Raw genomic sequence first — 16,103 nt, 5'->3', positions numbered from 1 at the left:
TAAAAAAGCTTTATTTAGTTGAAGATAATTAATATGTCGATTATTTACTCTGTATATATGTAAATTTAAGGTGACCAGTTTTACTAAAAATTAAAATGCCTTCTCGGAAATTTTTGCTCGAAAAAGATAAATTGCTGCAAAAGCTAAAATAATGTCATTTTGGAAACTGCTACGGGAGCTAAAAAACTAAAAAAGGTATTTCGAAAATTTTTGTTTAACAAGGACAAAAGGATGACGACGTTTTTAGGAAGACAATCAAAACTCCTCAAAAGAAGACCTCTGGTTACTTTAGTATTACTACCTATTACCTATTAATTACATAGGCTTAAGAATTTTATTCTTTAGAAATATATTTCATTAAAATCTTGAAGTATCTACTTGAATTAAGTTGCTAAAAATAAATTGCAATTTATGCACTTTAAATTATTGTAAATAAAAACGTTACACGCGTTAGTTAGGAGTTAACGCAATTAACAACGACTAAGTGAATAGTGAGACGCCAGATAAATTATTAGTCACTATTCACGACTTGGCTCTATTTTATTTTATTTACTCATCCATCGTGATCAGCAAAATTTAGGAACACCTAATCTGTGATGCTCGATCGTAATATAATTGGATTTTAGTTTGCTTAATTAATTATGAATAATTTAAAAATTGAATAATAAAAAACGACATAGAATATATTCCTTTAAAAATTGATTAACTCGCGAGCTACCGGTAGCTCGCGGCGTCATTTTCGGTGAATATTAAAGATAAGTAAAAGTTAAAAAATAAATTAAATTATCTTAAAATACTTTATACATATTTTATATATGGCTAAGAAATTTATTTAGAGGTAAAAAGTAATTATTTCTCAGAATATACACATTCAAGATATCAATACCGATGGTGCTCCAAATTTTATTGGTTTTTATAAAGGTTTTATTGCTTTACACGGTAAAGATGAAATGTTTCATTCTTTTACTTCTTCTTATTCCTTGGAAAAACGTTTCTTTTTGGATGGGAATAAACGGCGATTGGAAAAATGGAAAAATTTGGAGAATAAAAAGAAATATAAAAAACAAATTGACACATTTTTAGATACGAACATTGCAATACTTAATATAATGTAAGCTGTTTCGCATAATAGCAACATCATTATGTTGGGCTTTGGATTAATTTGGGTTACAAAGTTTGGATGGAATACGTTGTTGGCAGCAAAATTCTTTTATTTTTATAACATATTTATAATTGTACTGTTTTTTAGATTTAATTACAATATTTTCACTTTGATTTGTATTCGTATTTTGAATTTTGATTTATGAAATTTGTATTTATGTATTGGAATTTGTAATGTATTATATACATAGATTTCAAATAAATACTGGTTTTTGACAGGCAAATAATTTTATAAAAGCTTTTATTATGTTTAAATGCGTTGAATTTGCATTTTTTAATCCTTGCTGAACTAGGTAAATGCTTAACTGTCTATAATATTGTTTTATTATTACTCAGCTTCTTTGTATTAAAAATAGAATTTGCCCTAATTTTTCTTGTTTTTTTCTTCTTGTTTAAAATTGTCAATTTCATGCATTACTAGTAATACCCGATTTTTAAAAAAAAATCCACGTTCGATATTTACTTATATTTTGTTATCTAATTTGAAATAAATGTGTTTCACAGATAATTTTATAAATACATTTAGGAGTAGATTAGAATAATAATAATTGCACAATTTTCCCATGATGGGGTAATATCGTACGCGATCTCCCTACGGGGAAATCGAACGTTCGGGCGTAACCGTCGTGCGCGTCCGGCTTCGTCCCCAGTAGTCACTCCTCGTTCGTCGGTCCGCGTCGGCGCGACTCGTTCGCGCGTCACGTCCGTCAGCCGTCGGCGAGCGTCAAAACCCCACGGCAAGCGGTCGCTATGGCGGAGGCGGCGTCTGGCGGCGGCGGTGGCGGGGGCGCAGGCGGCGGGGTCGTGCCCCCCAACGCAGAGCTGGTCCGGGGCCAAGTGTTCGAGGTGGGGCCCCGCTACACCAATCTGCAATACATCGGCGAGGGAGCCTACGGCATGGTCGTGTGAGTACCGATCAATTTTCAACTACCTCCTAGTTCCTAGTTACGCAATTTGTATTTAGTATTTACTCCTTATCTTATCGACTGTGTGTCATTTCCTACGCTTTTGCCTTTCGGCGACCGCGAACGATATCGACTCCTACCTAAACGTCATTAGCGTCCATAACCTCAAATTGTCAAAAACGAGAAATCTTTTTATCTTATTTACACCGTAGAATAATGATAAAAAAATATTATTATATTTAATAAACAAACATATGAATATTTATTCACAGAATGAATGAATATTCATATATTTATGGTAAGGTAATGGGATAACTTAGTTCTACCCCGTTTCGTTTGTGTAGTTTGTTGTACATAGGCGATATGTCAATTCGATAATCGACTGCCAGCTCTTTCTGTATGCTGTAAACACAGTTTATGTAGTGCCATACTACCGCCAATAAATTCGCATAATCTGGTCAGAAAAGCATTCGCCATCCAGCTTTTAACCGTTTCAATGCCAACAGCCACATCCGCCGTCGGAGAGGAAACGCTTGGTTATGTAGCGTTCAATTTAACACTTTTTATAACAATATTAAAACTTATAACAAGTAAGAGTCGAATGAAGCACATCTTAACCAAATTTTGACCAATAGAAGAGCGCAAAAAACAATTGTCAGTTAAATTATATTTTCACTAGTAGAAATAAAATCTACTGACTTCATATAACATTGAAAATATAACATTGCCAAAAAATACAAATTCACTCTAACATTTGTATGTTAATACAAATATATGTACATTTTAGAGTATCATATTAGCGCCAATCAGATAAATTATATTTATTATTATAAGCTACTAGAAATATATAACTAGTAGTGAAAATGCTTCACTGCTGAAAAATACATGTAAATGTAAATATTACTACATATGGAAAAGTTGAAATCATATAATTTTATTAGCATATGTCAGATAAATTATATTTTTACTGGTAAAAATATATATCTACCGGTGAATATATATTCTGATATAATTTCACTGAAATGACATATTTAAAAAATATAGTTTTTTTTAGGGATAACCTGATCATTTCTGGTTTTGAATCAAGGACGATATATCACTATTTTGTGAGGGGGGGGGGGATTGCTCTCACCTGCTCCTTCCTAAATGACGTTCCTGCGTAAAGGGCATTTACTGAATCTTTTACTTACGCTACGAAATAATATAACAAGTCTATTTAAGTATATAGAGTTGTCTATGGAGATACATTTACACTTATTACCGCTTGTAAAGCTTGCCTTAAAAATGGCTAAATTAATGTGATTCTTCTTAACGTCGCCATTGTAATATATAAAAGGTAATTTTTAATAACAAATTATAATTAGTGTGGAACTTGACTAAAATTATTTTTATTTCTCAAAAGCAAAATCGTTCAGTTAGAGTTGTACCTTCGCTTATCGCCTCTGTAATATGATACTTCTCGACCATTTTACGCGTCAGATGATGGGGTGACATTTTTGCTAGTTTATATTTTATTAAAGCAAAAATTAATTCAATATTGTTTCAACAGCTGCAAATGGTGTCCGAATGCACCGGAAACAGCACTTGGAAGCTATAAGAGATATTCTTTTTAATTTAAAAAATATCTAGCATTGGGATTGCGTACTACGAAAGATAGCGTGGCACGAAAACGTTCGTTGATCTGCCGAGTGTCAGCTATGAGGAGCTGTAGTATTTTTCATTTCGTATTTATTTAGCGCTGTAGTATTTTTTATCATGATTCATGCTTTATTTTATTATGTTACTTTGCTATTATATCATTGTGACGATGGTCATATTTTAATAAATGTATATATTGGTCCGCTTTCGCCGAATAAGCCTGTCATACACTTCTCAACTATTTCATTGTTCAACCGGTAACCGAAAAGCGCGTATTTAAGAATACCGTTTCTCTTTAGATGTATTTTAACAATTGTGCCCTGCTTTCTAGAAAGATTAACATGATTTATATATAATAAACGTGATTTATCGCACCCTTATTGTAGTTTCTTTGAAACTGGCATTGCGAATAGATATTTATTCATTAAAACCTGGAAATAAAATGTATTGTAATAAATATATGTGCAGGGCATAACAGCTGCAGAGAAAAAATTATAAATATAAACAAAATATATTTACATAAATAATTAGATTTTATTTAATAATGGCTAGATCACAATGCGTCCACTCACTGTGAGTACCTGGATGAGAACAAATCAATACTATCCGACAGATAATTAAAAAGTCGTATAGCTGTGATTATTGTCCAATATTAAAGTTCTTGCATACTGTACTTCAAACAATACTCAATAATTTGAGAACAGAACTAGTTTTCCAGCTGATATTATATTAGGTAGTTCTACTTTTATGAAGTGTGTTTTTTTTATTTCACGTATAGCTATGATAATAACATATTTTAATCATCTATACACTTTCAAAATGATTCTGATTCTAATAACTGATTCTCATTATAGTAAAATATAAATTATACCAATATTTTATTTTGTAAATTGCTCAAAATATAAAAAAGAGTGTTGCATCATATCTGGGAGATCGGAATTAGTGATTATTATATGATATAATAATGATTACGATCAAACATCGTAGATTAGGTTATTTTTAGATTTTTCTAATCTCACGGATAAATATCATGATTTAATCAAATCATACATATTAAGTATAAAACACTAATAATGAGCTAATTTAGCTCATAGAGAATATCATATTCATATGTATAAAAATATCGATTGTATTATACATACGTGCCTTGACTTGCGAGGTGAAATATGGAAGTGTAACCAAACAACTATATATAGCCATTTTTTTACTTATGAATATTTATATAAAAATGCAACAAACAACTGGATCAGAATAAAAATCAAATCTCAGTCATAATTTTATTAACAGCCTGGTTATAATTATATTATTTAGGGTCAGAATAAATATCATATGGTTAGAATAAAAACAGCACACGGTCAGAATAAAAATATTGATTGGTCATATGTAATTATATTATTCAGGGACAGAATAAATAACAAATGGTTAGAATAGAAATAGCATACGGTCAGAATAAAAATATGCAACATTCATATTTCAAACATAGGACGATGTGAATTAAAAAAATATTATAATATTTATAAATATAAACGGGCAATAAATCATTTATTTAAAAAATGTTTTTTAAAAACTGATGGACAGGTTAGATGCGAGCGAGAGTTGATCAGGACGTTGAACAGCCCATCAATAACTCAATAAATTTATTTAATTGTATGTAGCACGCGAAGGTATTCAGAGCGATGAACGAAACGGGAATATCGACAGAGAGGCAGCGAAGAGCGCGCTTGGCTTGTGTTGAAATCTGACAATGTTGTTAGCCTAACCGAAAAAAATAGCCCTAAAACACCTTGATAATGATAATGAACGGTCGGATCGACCAGTTGTATCATAACACTATTGCCAACCGAAAAAAAGATTCTGATTTCTCGATGATTTTCATTTCTCGAAAAATGAGAATTCTCGACTTCAGTTCTTATTTCAAATTTCTCGAGAAATTTAAAATAAAATCTCGATATTTTATTCTTAAAACAACCCTTTAAAACACATGTCATCTAAAGTAAAATCAAACATCCTTGTTCATTTTTGGTAAAAAAATTCCTCTCGTTTTGTTTTGGTGTTGGTTTAATCGACAATAAGGCTTCAAATAAGCACTGTAAATTATTAGTTCTCTTGCCCGTCGATTAAAATATTTTGAATTCTTTCTCCATTAATCTGTAAGATGTTGGTTTTAGATTGCATTTAGACCGTAGATTAAAATAAAGTAAATTAATAAAGGGAATTGCAAAAACAATTTGTTTAGTAATAAAAACAAATTAACCTAATATAAATTACTATTATATAAAAGACTACAAGTAGTGTCTTAGAATTGCACTAAACGCGCGTTCCAAAGTAAATATTATTCAACTCCATCAGCGGACCATAAAATTATGTATAAAATATTAAAAAAGAGATCAGCTTCTTAAGCATTTATCCCAAACGTTCGTATGTGCCTCGAAATCGCTTTCGCATTGTCGAGGCAAAGTGCGCGCAACACTCAACAACCTGTAAACAATTTTATTTAGCAAACAAGACATTGATCTCTACTGATTAAAATAAATGAGTACTATAGTAAAATAATCAAAATATTGTCAGTAGGAAGACATGGCATATTACACTCCACCCACATTTACGTAATTAAGTTTCTATATCAAAATACGTGGGGTTGTATAGCGGTTTCATTATTGCAACATCCAATAATTTCTATTCACCCCTAGCTAAGTACATATATATATATATATATATTTTTATTCTGAAAAACTCGTCACGGTTGTTATCAAACTTTTTCGATCTGCAACTTATTTTTCTGTCTTTCACGAAGTTTCTTGATATTTTAAGGCTTTCTACTATTCCATTGCGGGTTTATAAGTGGAAAAAATGTCTTTGTCGAAACAAATTTATAAAAGAAAGTACATGTACTTAATAATAATAAAATATTATTGAACACATTTAGAACAATGTCTTCAAAACAGAATATCTACAAAAACTCGTCGTAATTTGTCCAAAAAATGCATCCATGAAATATTGAAAACGACCACTAACTAGCCAACTTTTGCCTATACCATTGAAATGACGACCCTAATTCTAAACCAGTAATTCTCAAAGAAAATAACAAAAACAGTCTCGAATCTATCCCGAAAATATTTTTTAAAATGTCATGTAAGTGAAATCATATCGGAATACATTTTCACCGGTAGATATATATATTTTTACCAGTGAAAATATTTATCTGGCAGGTGCTAGTAAAATTATATGATTTCAACTTTTCTATATGTAGTAATTTATTAATTTACATGTGATGTATAAATGTTAAAGTGAATCTGTATTTTTCAGTGAAGTTATATTTTCACTATTAAAGTCCAAATACATTTTCACGAGTAGATATATGTATATATATTTCTACTAGCGAAAATATAATTTAACTGATAGGCGCTGGTGAAATTATGTGCAATTTGACAGTTGTCAAACGTCAAATTGCCCTAATAAACCCAAACCTAATCTAATTATAATTCTAAAACTAAAATTCATCTATCAGGGAAAAATAAGCGGAAGAAGTACATACACAACATCTCGCATATTGCTTCATAGTTAGTCTGCACTTGGATAGTACACTTTGTTTTAAAAATACGATAGCTATACCTACCGATATTACTATGGACTTCTGATATATTATATGTAAGATGGCTAATCAAAGTATATTCAAATCAAATTTTTTACAATAATCATATCTCAGAAGTCAAAAATTCACGTCAAAAGCAATAAAATTGTTTCGGCGTAGTCGCAGTGGGAACGCTTGGTAACAAGCGTTCCCATTGCTACAGCGAAGTCACGATTTTATTGCTTTTGACGTGGATTTTTGACTTCTGAGAAGGGGTAATTGTTTTTTGCGCTCTCCTATCGGTCAAAATTCGGCTTAGATATGCTTCATTCGATTCTCACTTATTGTTAAAAAAAATCGGTTTATTTTCAATCATGTTTCATCATTCTCGTTTATATTCACTATCGTCAGGCTTTAGTGTATCACTAACGCGGTCTTTATATTCCTAAATTATTTTTTTAAATAACGGTCAATTCAGTGACTTTAATACAGACTAAATAACCTCGAGAAAATAATTGATGTATTATCTTCCGATCTAGAAGAAGACTTGATGAAAATCTCATTCACCCTTAGACATTTATGATGTATTTTAAAAACTCCATTTTATCCGCCTGTTAAAATTCCTACGGTAGTAAATATTAAAACGAAATAGATAAAAGAAAATATATACGTTATATATAGTTAACCATAAGCCTAAACAAGCTTTGAAATTTAAGTTTCGCTTCTAAGATATTATCTTAAAAAATACGTTAAAATTCTTATGAAAAGATGGTTTATATTTTAATTACGGATTAGCAGATTTATATGCCGAGTTAAGCTCTGAATTTGATATTAGTATTCCTAGATGGGTTTTAAATTTTAATATAGTAGTTTTATGTTAAACATATCCATAGAGGCGATTGTAAGGGAAAATGGATGTATGAAAATCCTACTTACTATGCATACAATGTCGATGAATATAAAATATTAGTGGCAGTGAAATATATATTTTTATTATTATTTATGAAAGAGCGGTCGTGCGTTAGAAAACAAGCATTTGAGAAAAAGTTAAAAATTTTCACTACATGACCAAATAATTTTATATACATATATATTTATTTTACATAACGAGTATTTGAAATTTGTTTTATTCTGTAAAATGATGGATCTAAATATCGATTGAGGTTTTTATTATTACTAAAAAATGTTGCATATACAATTCCCAATGCGGCCCTATTCGCACTAACTGTTTCATATAAATTTCTCATTTTATTGCTATCGCGTATAGTAAATCGAATCGCAAATTGTGCTCACGACGACCATTGTTAACGGTTCTGCGCAAACACAAAAAAAATGCAAAAAGCAGCAAGTGCCGTATTAGAGCGAATTTATTTTCAAGGCCAGCATTGTTGCAACTAATGACGTTGGAAATATTCTAATGCGACACATGCGAAAAAGTAAACGTGACCAACAACGGCCTTTATGTTTTGAATAAGTACGTCATCAACTCTGAGATTCAGAAGAGAGTAGCATACAATGCATATTTTGAATACCGTTCTAAATTTGTGATTCCGCTCACCTACGAATTTTGTGATTGCCACATAAAATAAGTATGTGTTTGCTTGCTTAATTACAATGGTTATAATAAGTTTAGAATAATTTATTTTTTATTTATGTGTATATTATAGTGAATGCGTATTTTTCATTGAAGTTATATTTTCACTAGTATAAATATAATTTACTAATTCAGTGAAATCATTTTTGAATATAATTTTTCGGTAGATATATATTTCTACTAGTAAAAATATAATTTAACTGATAGGAGCTAGTGAAATTATATTCTGATTTAAAATGTCTATGAAACTTAGTTTGACAGGTGCTAAACGTCTACTTGCAAATTAAACGAACCCAATGAACTATTAAATGAATAAATAAAGTATTCAATTTCCGACTCTTTAGAGACCACTGATCAAAACTACCGAGTCAATACCGATTTGCTGCTGTCCCCCTGCCAACTATTTGGCGTTTAAACTACCAGTAAGTCATAGGATGACGCGTTTTAGCATCAACGTGCAAAGGAAACTTTGACAAAATTTAAAGGGTCTCTTGGATTCTCGAAAGCAAGCGTACGTAGAGTGTGACATAACCTGTTCCTTCGGCCGTTGCATCATCCCACTTATGGTCTGGAGATCCTTGTCAGGATTCCCTCTCCAACCTGTAAACGGTAATCGTCAGCCTGCCTCTTGGTTGGTCGGTTTTTTGCTCCAAAAGAGCGGACGTTTATTGGCAAAATGGACACAATGAGTCACGCGCACAAGATACCGTTTAACCTTTGACTGATTGGAGTTAAAATGACCGTATCTGTTTATTAGTTATTGTTTGGGTCACGTTTTAATTGTGGCACCGGAAATAATTAATATACTTTCATTGCTTATCAATCCCACGAGTTGTTTTTAAAATAAACATTGTTGCAAGAAAAAATGTATAATGTTAAATAAAAATATCGCCAGAGTATTGTATTTTCTACATTGTAATACATTACATATTAAGCTTGCCATGTAACTGTTATTGTTACAGATGAAAGCATCATGCGAGGGGATCTTTTTATTCTAACATTTTATTGTATATAATATATATGTACATACAGGCTTAGCCATAATAAATAAATAATTGTGTTATATCTTAAAAATATCGTGAAAATATAAATAAAAAAACGATTAAGGTTGTTTAAAACTCAGATATGCCCACTGTCCTATGGGTAGGTCACTAAAATCGTGCTACTATTTTTTACAATTATGACGTTTTTATTACTTTTACATGAGTCAAAACGTGAATGAACTCATTAAAAGGGTTTAATAATAACTCCTAAACAATAAAAACCGGAATATTGTTAAGTCTAGTGTTGTTTGTCGTCTGGTGAAGCTGTACGTTTTTTTTTTAATTTGAAAATAGCTAAATTTCTTTTAAAGTGTTTATTTTAAGCTTATTTTTAATATTTAGTAGGTTCAGCCTTAATATTACTTCTTTAATATTGGCATATTAACTAATGACTTGCAGGTGGACGGAGACAATTTTCTTTATTCTATCTGCAATTTTTCTCGCAGTTCAATTCTGGATTTGTAATTGTGTTGAACAACCTTTCCTTTTATTTTTGTCTATAAATGCTCGATAGGATTTAGGTATGGTAACTGTGTAGGAAATTCTAAAAGCGTCAAACCCTTTGACACAAAGCAACCCCTGATTCTTAGCGAAGTATGGAACGTAGCGTTTTCTTGCTGGAATCGGATGGTAGCGTGGTTTGTACTAGGAAATATTTTTCAGTAAGAATCCATTAAAGTGGGTTCCAACATTATAATATAAATCTCACTATTCATACTACCCTCGCAAGTGTATAAGTTTCCAACCCCAGACCATAACGCTTCCGCCACTATATTTGACTTTACGTACTTCGAAATCAGCTAGGTGTTCTTTTCCGACTCTTCGACCCACGTGTACTACACCAAGGGTCGCAAAAACTTAAAAAAAATGTTGCATAGAAATTACCATTGAAATGCAGAGAAAAAAATTTCCCTCTTGAATATTTTCATCCACTTTCTTTCTTCAAGAATCCTTATAAATTCTTTAAAACTATTGACAGTAAAGCAAATCAATGATAGTATCGTTGGTTTGTATTGATGAAAAGGAAAATTTCAAATCAATAACTGATTTGTTTTTAAAATTTAATTTTAATTGCTGGAATCTAATAATAAAAAATCATCTTCAAAACATTGATTGAACAATAAAGTGATGATAATAATATTAGGTACATTCATTTTTTTATATTGTTTTAGTACACACTTGACATGTTTCCCAGATTCGTCATAATTCCTAATCAGCATCATGACGCATTTGGGAATTGTATTAAAGAATATTAAAAAAAAAATAATTATCGTGCACACATAAAATTGATGGATTATCGATACCACCCCTTAGCAACCTAAAAAAGTGCTTCATTAAGTAGACGCTTGTATCCCAACGCTCCTAGCAAAAAAGCACTAAATACAAATACGGATACAACTGTTAGAGATGTTATAGATTTTTTTTTTTTAAATAACATAAAGTACTTCGTTTCACTTGTATTCTAGTCCAGCGGTTTCCAACCTTTTTGTTACTACGCCTCCCCAAAAAAAAAAAAAATTTTCCGCGCCTCCCTTACCTTTTATTTTTTTAATAGATTAAATAATATAGACACGTTTTAAATAATAAAAACTTTATTACATAAATAAACTGAAAACCACAATTAACAGAATAATAACAAGGTTTAGTTATAACATACACATACGTGTATATTTATTTTTATATATAAGTTTTTTTAAACAATTAAACCAACTACATCTATCGCATAAAAATTTAATGCGACGGTTTTTGTTGTTTATTAGCACAAAGCTTATCAAATCTTGGGGGCAATGTGGAGAGTGCCACTCGTATCTCTTTTTCGACTACTAACCTGTTGCGATATTTAGTTTTCATTGCAGCCAGTGCCGAAAAGCCCGTTTCGCATAAATACGACGTTACAAACGGTAGAAGCACTTGCATTGCTTTGCAATACAAAGATTCATACTCTCCTTTAAGATTCATCCAAAATTGAATTAAGGTTTCATTTTGAAACTTTTGTTTTAGTAGGCTATCGCATGATAATTCTATAAGTTTTTCCTTTTCAATGGTTGTCAGCTCAAATTTGTCGTTTTCATCGTCGATAAATGGATTCTGTACCCACAAAAACTTTGAGAAATCAAGATCTTTAAAATAATTTGCAAAATGCAGCACTAGACCATCCAAGTGTTCAATAAAAAGATTCTTGCTTGTTTCAATATTGGCTGTGGCCCAGAAATCTTTTGACAGTGAAAACATGTCCAACTCATTCTTTTGTAAATTTGACTTCCATAACTTCAACTTTTTAATGAAAGCTTTTACTTTGTCTTTTTGAACAAGTGGATGCATTTGTGATCCCTGCATTGATTTATTCAAACTGCTCAATTTTCCAAAAATTTCAACTAAATAGGCAAGTTTAACAAGCAAATTATCGTTCGTCCACAAATGTGCCTCTTCGTGGTGATTTTCTTCGAGAAAGGCTGTTATTTCTTCTTTGAGTTCAAATACCCTTTGAATCGCTTTTGCACGAGATAGCCAGCGAACTTCACAATAATACAGAAGTGAGGTATAATTAGCTTCCATATCTACACACAACTTTGCAAACAGCCTAGATCTCAAAGGACTGTTCTTAATGTAGTTTATAATTTTTATAATTTTTGTAAAAATGTTGTTAAGTTCCTCGCTCATATTTTTTGACACTAGAGCTGCTCTGTGAAGCATACAGTGCGTCCAGATAGCATGTGGTGCTTTCTTTTTAACTAATGCTTGAAGACCTGCTTTGTGTCCGGACATTGAGTGAGCTCCGTCAGTACACAGTCCAATACAATTACTCCACGTTATGTCGTTTTCTTTAAAAAAACTGTCCATTATATTAAAAATTTCAATGGATGTGGTCTTTCCAGGAATGGGTTTGCAAAATAATATATCTTCTAATATATTATTTTCCACAACATATCGAACATATGCAATTAAATGGGCATCTTTAGCTATATCAGTTGCCTCATCTACTTGTATGGCGAATTTCGAAGTACGCAGCCGAGAAACTAATTGATCGCAAATATCTTCAGATATATCATTGATTCTTCTTCCGACTGTATTATCAGCAAGCGGAATTTGTTGCAACTGTTTTGCATATGATTCGCCGAACATTATTCGAACCATATCAATAGCTGCTGGTAAAATTAGAGTTTCTCCTATTGTATGTGGTTTCTTACATTTTGCGATTCGGTAAGAGACATGGTACGAAGCCAATAATGCATTTGGTGATACAGAAAGAATATTTTTAAACGTTTGCTTTTGATTATTAAGCTCATCCAATTTTCTTTCAAAATATTCTATGGACTCATCAACGTATTCAGAATGTAGAGTTTCATGGTGCCGTTTTAATTTGACTGGTCTCATACTATCTGAAGCCAAAACTTTCGAACACAACAAACACATTGGTTTTTCCAAGCCATTTATAATGACACTAGTGAATCCTAATGATAAATAGGATGAACTGTATTGTCTTTTCTTGGGAGCTTTACTTCCTTGTACTTTTTTGATTTTATTCCCACTAGTATCAGCATCAGTATCTTCATTATTGTTGACTTTTCTCTTGTAACCACTCAAAAATTTATCCATTCGTCTAAAAAATATTTTATTGATATAAATTAAAATCAATGATAGTTTAAATAAAAAAAAAATGAAGTTTAAAATATACTAACGATTATTTTCAAGAAGAAATCACGTCAGAAACAATTAAAAAAAACAATACTACGCCCGCCGACACGCTTCAGTTGACACGAGTGACATTTAAATTTGAGGTTATTGTTTTATGCAACTAGCGGTCGTTTTGTGTATTACCGAAACAGAGCGTTTGCAAACGCGCCATTTTTAAATTTCTCCGCTCCAGATAATTTTTTTAATAGGAATTAAATATATGTAAATGTAAAAAAATGAACATTCATGCACTGAATTTTCACTGTTACGTTAATATATCAAGTTTTATTCATTTGTAGATATTATGGTATAGAAAATAATTCATTAAAAAATGTTGGCGCCTCCCCTGGCAATAGTCCGCGCCTCCCCTGGGAGGCGCGCCTCCCAGGTTGGAAACCGCTGTTCTAGTCAATAGAGCTGTATCTAAGAACGCTACAAACTAGAGTATTGCACATAATGTGTATTGTCAATAAATTATTAAAGTCACACGCGAGTCACAAGTCACATAACGAATCCGAGCACCCCCGTGTGGCAAACTTTAGCAATGCACATACAAAATCTCCATCCCTGCTCCAAAGTCACTCCCAATTCTTTGATGGAAGTATTTCTGTACGATTTTTTTGATAATACTGATTATTTCATTAATAATGACGCTGACAATCGAAGAATAATTAAACAACTAATAAATCACTAGAATATTTATCTGGTAAAATGATATTAATATAATAGAGGAAATTTAAGATTTTGCAATCAACCGGAGAACGGACTCAAAATCTGAATTTTTATATAAATTTTTGCTCGCAATTATGTCAACATCAACGGAAAGCGAGCAAGTATTCTTATGTATTTGCATATGCAATTTATTATATTTTATGAAATTAAAAATATACTATCTAATTCGTCTTTAACTGCTTTCTATAACTGCTTTTTTACACACTTGATTTTTTTGTCTCGCTTCCCGGGACTTCGAAAATGCCGATAATTACTTTAAATATGCCTATAGATACCAATGACGTTTATTAACGTTTTTTATTCGTGTAATAATTTCACTAACTTAATTTATGACCTGTGATACTGACTCATTGGATTAATTCTTGGAATAAATATATCGATAAAATAAGTGAGTTAAAGGCTTGACAAAAATTGAATTGTAGGATGCGAAAATCGTACAATTTATTTTACATAGTTAGCAGCTGATTTATATGTCTAACATAGTTAATTTATTCTGTCAATGTATCGATTTAGCAAATTTAATAGTTGTTGATGTCCGCTTGTTAAATTGTATGATTGTAGATAGTACTTGTATCATGTTTTTATCTTTTCCGCCAACGTGTTTGGATAGTATGCTATTTATAAAAGCTACCTTCAACAACGGTTGAGCTATTGCGATATAATTTTAAAATAATCATTTTTGCAAACACTTAGGTATTATGGCTAAATTGTCCACCATTAGTAGATTAACTTAGTAGTAAATTTAAATCGGCGCACTAGAAATAAATGTGAAAATGAACGAACAACTAAGCGTACCTACCATGGGTATTGTACGTCGTCGACGTTTAGGGGAGACTATTATTATTACATTTTCAATGTCGTTTTAGACGCTCCATATCCGCACTCGCAAGATTGATTTCTTTATTCGACCCTAGATGTGTGAAAAGATGACAGATCTGGACCGGCCGGGACCGGACGGTAATCTGGATTATCCCGCGGGAAGCTACCAACTATCGATGATGTATTCGCCCTGAGACCCTTTTGCTATACATATAGTTGTCCCGACTGTGAAAAAATCTCGCTTCCATTATTCGGGAATTTTCATCCAATTTTCACGGAAAACAGGAGATTTCCGCGGTCGAGCAGGCTCCGGGCACTACATCATCGCCACGGCCCGTCCTGAATTATTAATCGTTTTTTTTTTTTTTTGAAACGGCAAGGGGTAGTTTACGACGCTGCACTTGTGATAAATAAGCACTTTTGCGAAATTTATTGGTTTGCCGTCAGTATTTTCAAGAGAGACAATAAATTATTTCTAGCATAGTTTCATAGACAGATGATACTTTGCATGCAACATTTGTAATACTGTCTCGATACTATTTTTATAAACTAGCTACGTTTGAAATTAACGGTAATATTATATACTTTTGTATAATATAATATATTACTAGCTTTGTCCAATTTCAAATGTGTAACTAAATAACAATGTGTTCATTCTAATTTGCTCGCTTGTTATCGAAAATTTCGACGTGGGATTTCCGAAAACGACACTGGATACGCTTATTAGTAACAACATTCGGGGTTGTAAACATCCCTACACAATACACCCTTATAAATTCGAAACATGGCTATCGATTTTATTGTATAGAAGTAGAGGGGAGGGGAAAGTAAAAATGAGAATCTGATTAGACCGTTTTATTCGTTGAGTGAATGAAGAAATGTTCCGAAATCCGATTTATGAGACGTCCTATTTATCTCTTTATACAGCAGGGGCAATGTTAAGCGAAGTTCAAAGAATGAGTGAT

The 16,103-nt window shown here is 31.8% G+C and overlaps 1 protein-coding gene and 3 long non-coding RNA genes across 4 annotated transcripts in view; 2 read left to right on the top strand and 2 right to left on the bottom strand.

Annotated features, from left to right (window-relative positions):
- The first annotated feature begins 1,812 nt into the window (after window positions 1-1,812).
- The window catches only part of rl (Mitogen-activated protein kinase rl), a 123,680-nt gene continuing 109,389 nt past the window's right edge, over window positions 1,813-16,103 (top strand). The window contains exon 1 of the mRNA XM_088189401.1: window positions 1,813-2,066. Coding sequence (XP_088045527.1) covers window positions 1,912-2,066 — 155 coding nt within the window. The 5' untranslated portion in view covers window positions 1,813-1,911. The remainder of the gene's footprint in view (window positions 2,067-16,103) is intronic.
- Window positions 5,315-7,194, bottom strand: LOC148239571 (uncharacterized). The gene is made up of 2 exons (XR_015810467.1): window positions 5,710-7,194; window positions 5,315-5,442 (listed from the first exon to the last, which is right to left on the bottom strand). It is a non-coding gene; the product is annotated as an uncharacterized LOC148239571 (long non-coding RNA).
- On the top strand, window positions 9,990-14,866 carry LOC148239569 (uncharacterized). The gene is made up of 2 exons (XR_015810422.1): window positions 9,990-11,377; window positions 13,996-14,866. It is a non-coding gene; the product is annotated as an uncharacterized LOC148239569 (long non-coding RNA).
- On the bottom strand, window positions 11,487-13,989 carry LOC148239570 (uncharacterized). The gene is made up of 2 exons (XR_015810395.1): window positions 13,593-13,989; window positions 11,487-13,513 (listed from the first exon to the last, which is right to left on the bottom strand). It is a non-coding gene; the product is annotated as an uncharacterized LOC148239570 (long non-coding RNA).

This window comes from Plectrocnemia conspersa, unplaced genomic scaffold, assembly GCF_051122295.1.
Source record: "Plectrocnemia conspersa isolate PC_06_02 unplaced genomic scaffold, ASM5112229v1 ptg000001l, whole genome shotgun sequence".
Classification (NCBI taxonomy): domain Eukaryota; kingdom Metazoa; phylum Arthropoda; class Insecta; order Trichoptera; family Polycentropodidae; genus Plectrocnemia; species Plectrocnemia conspersa.
Note: the sequence above shows the minus strand (reverse complement) of the source record. Positions and strands in the feature narration are given on the sequence as shown.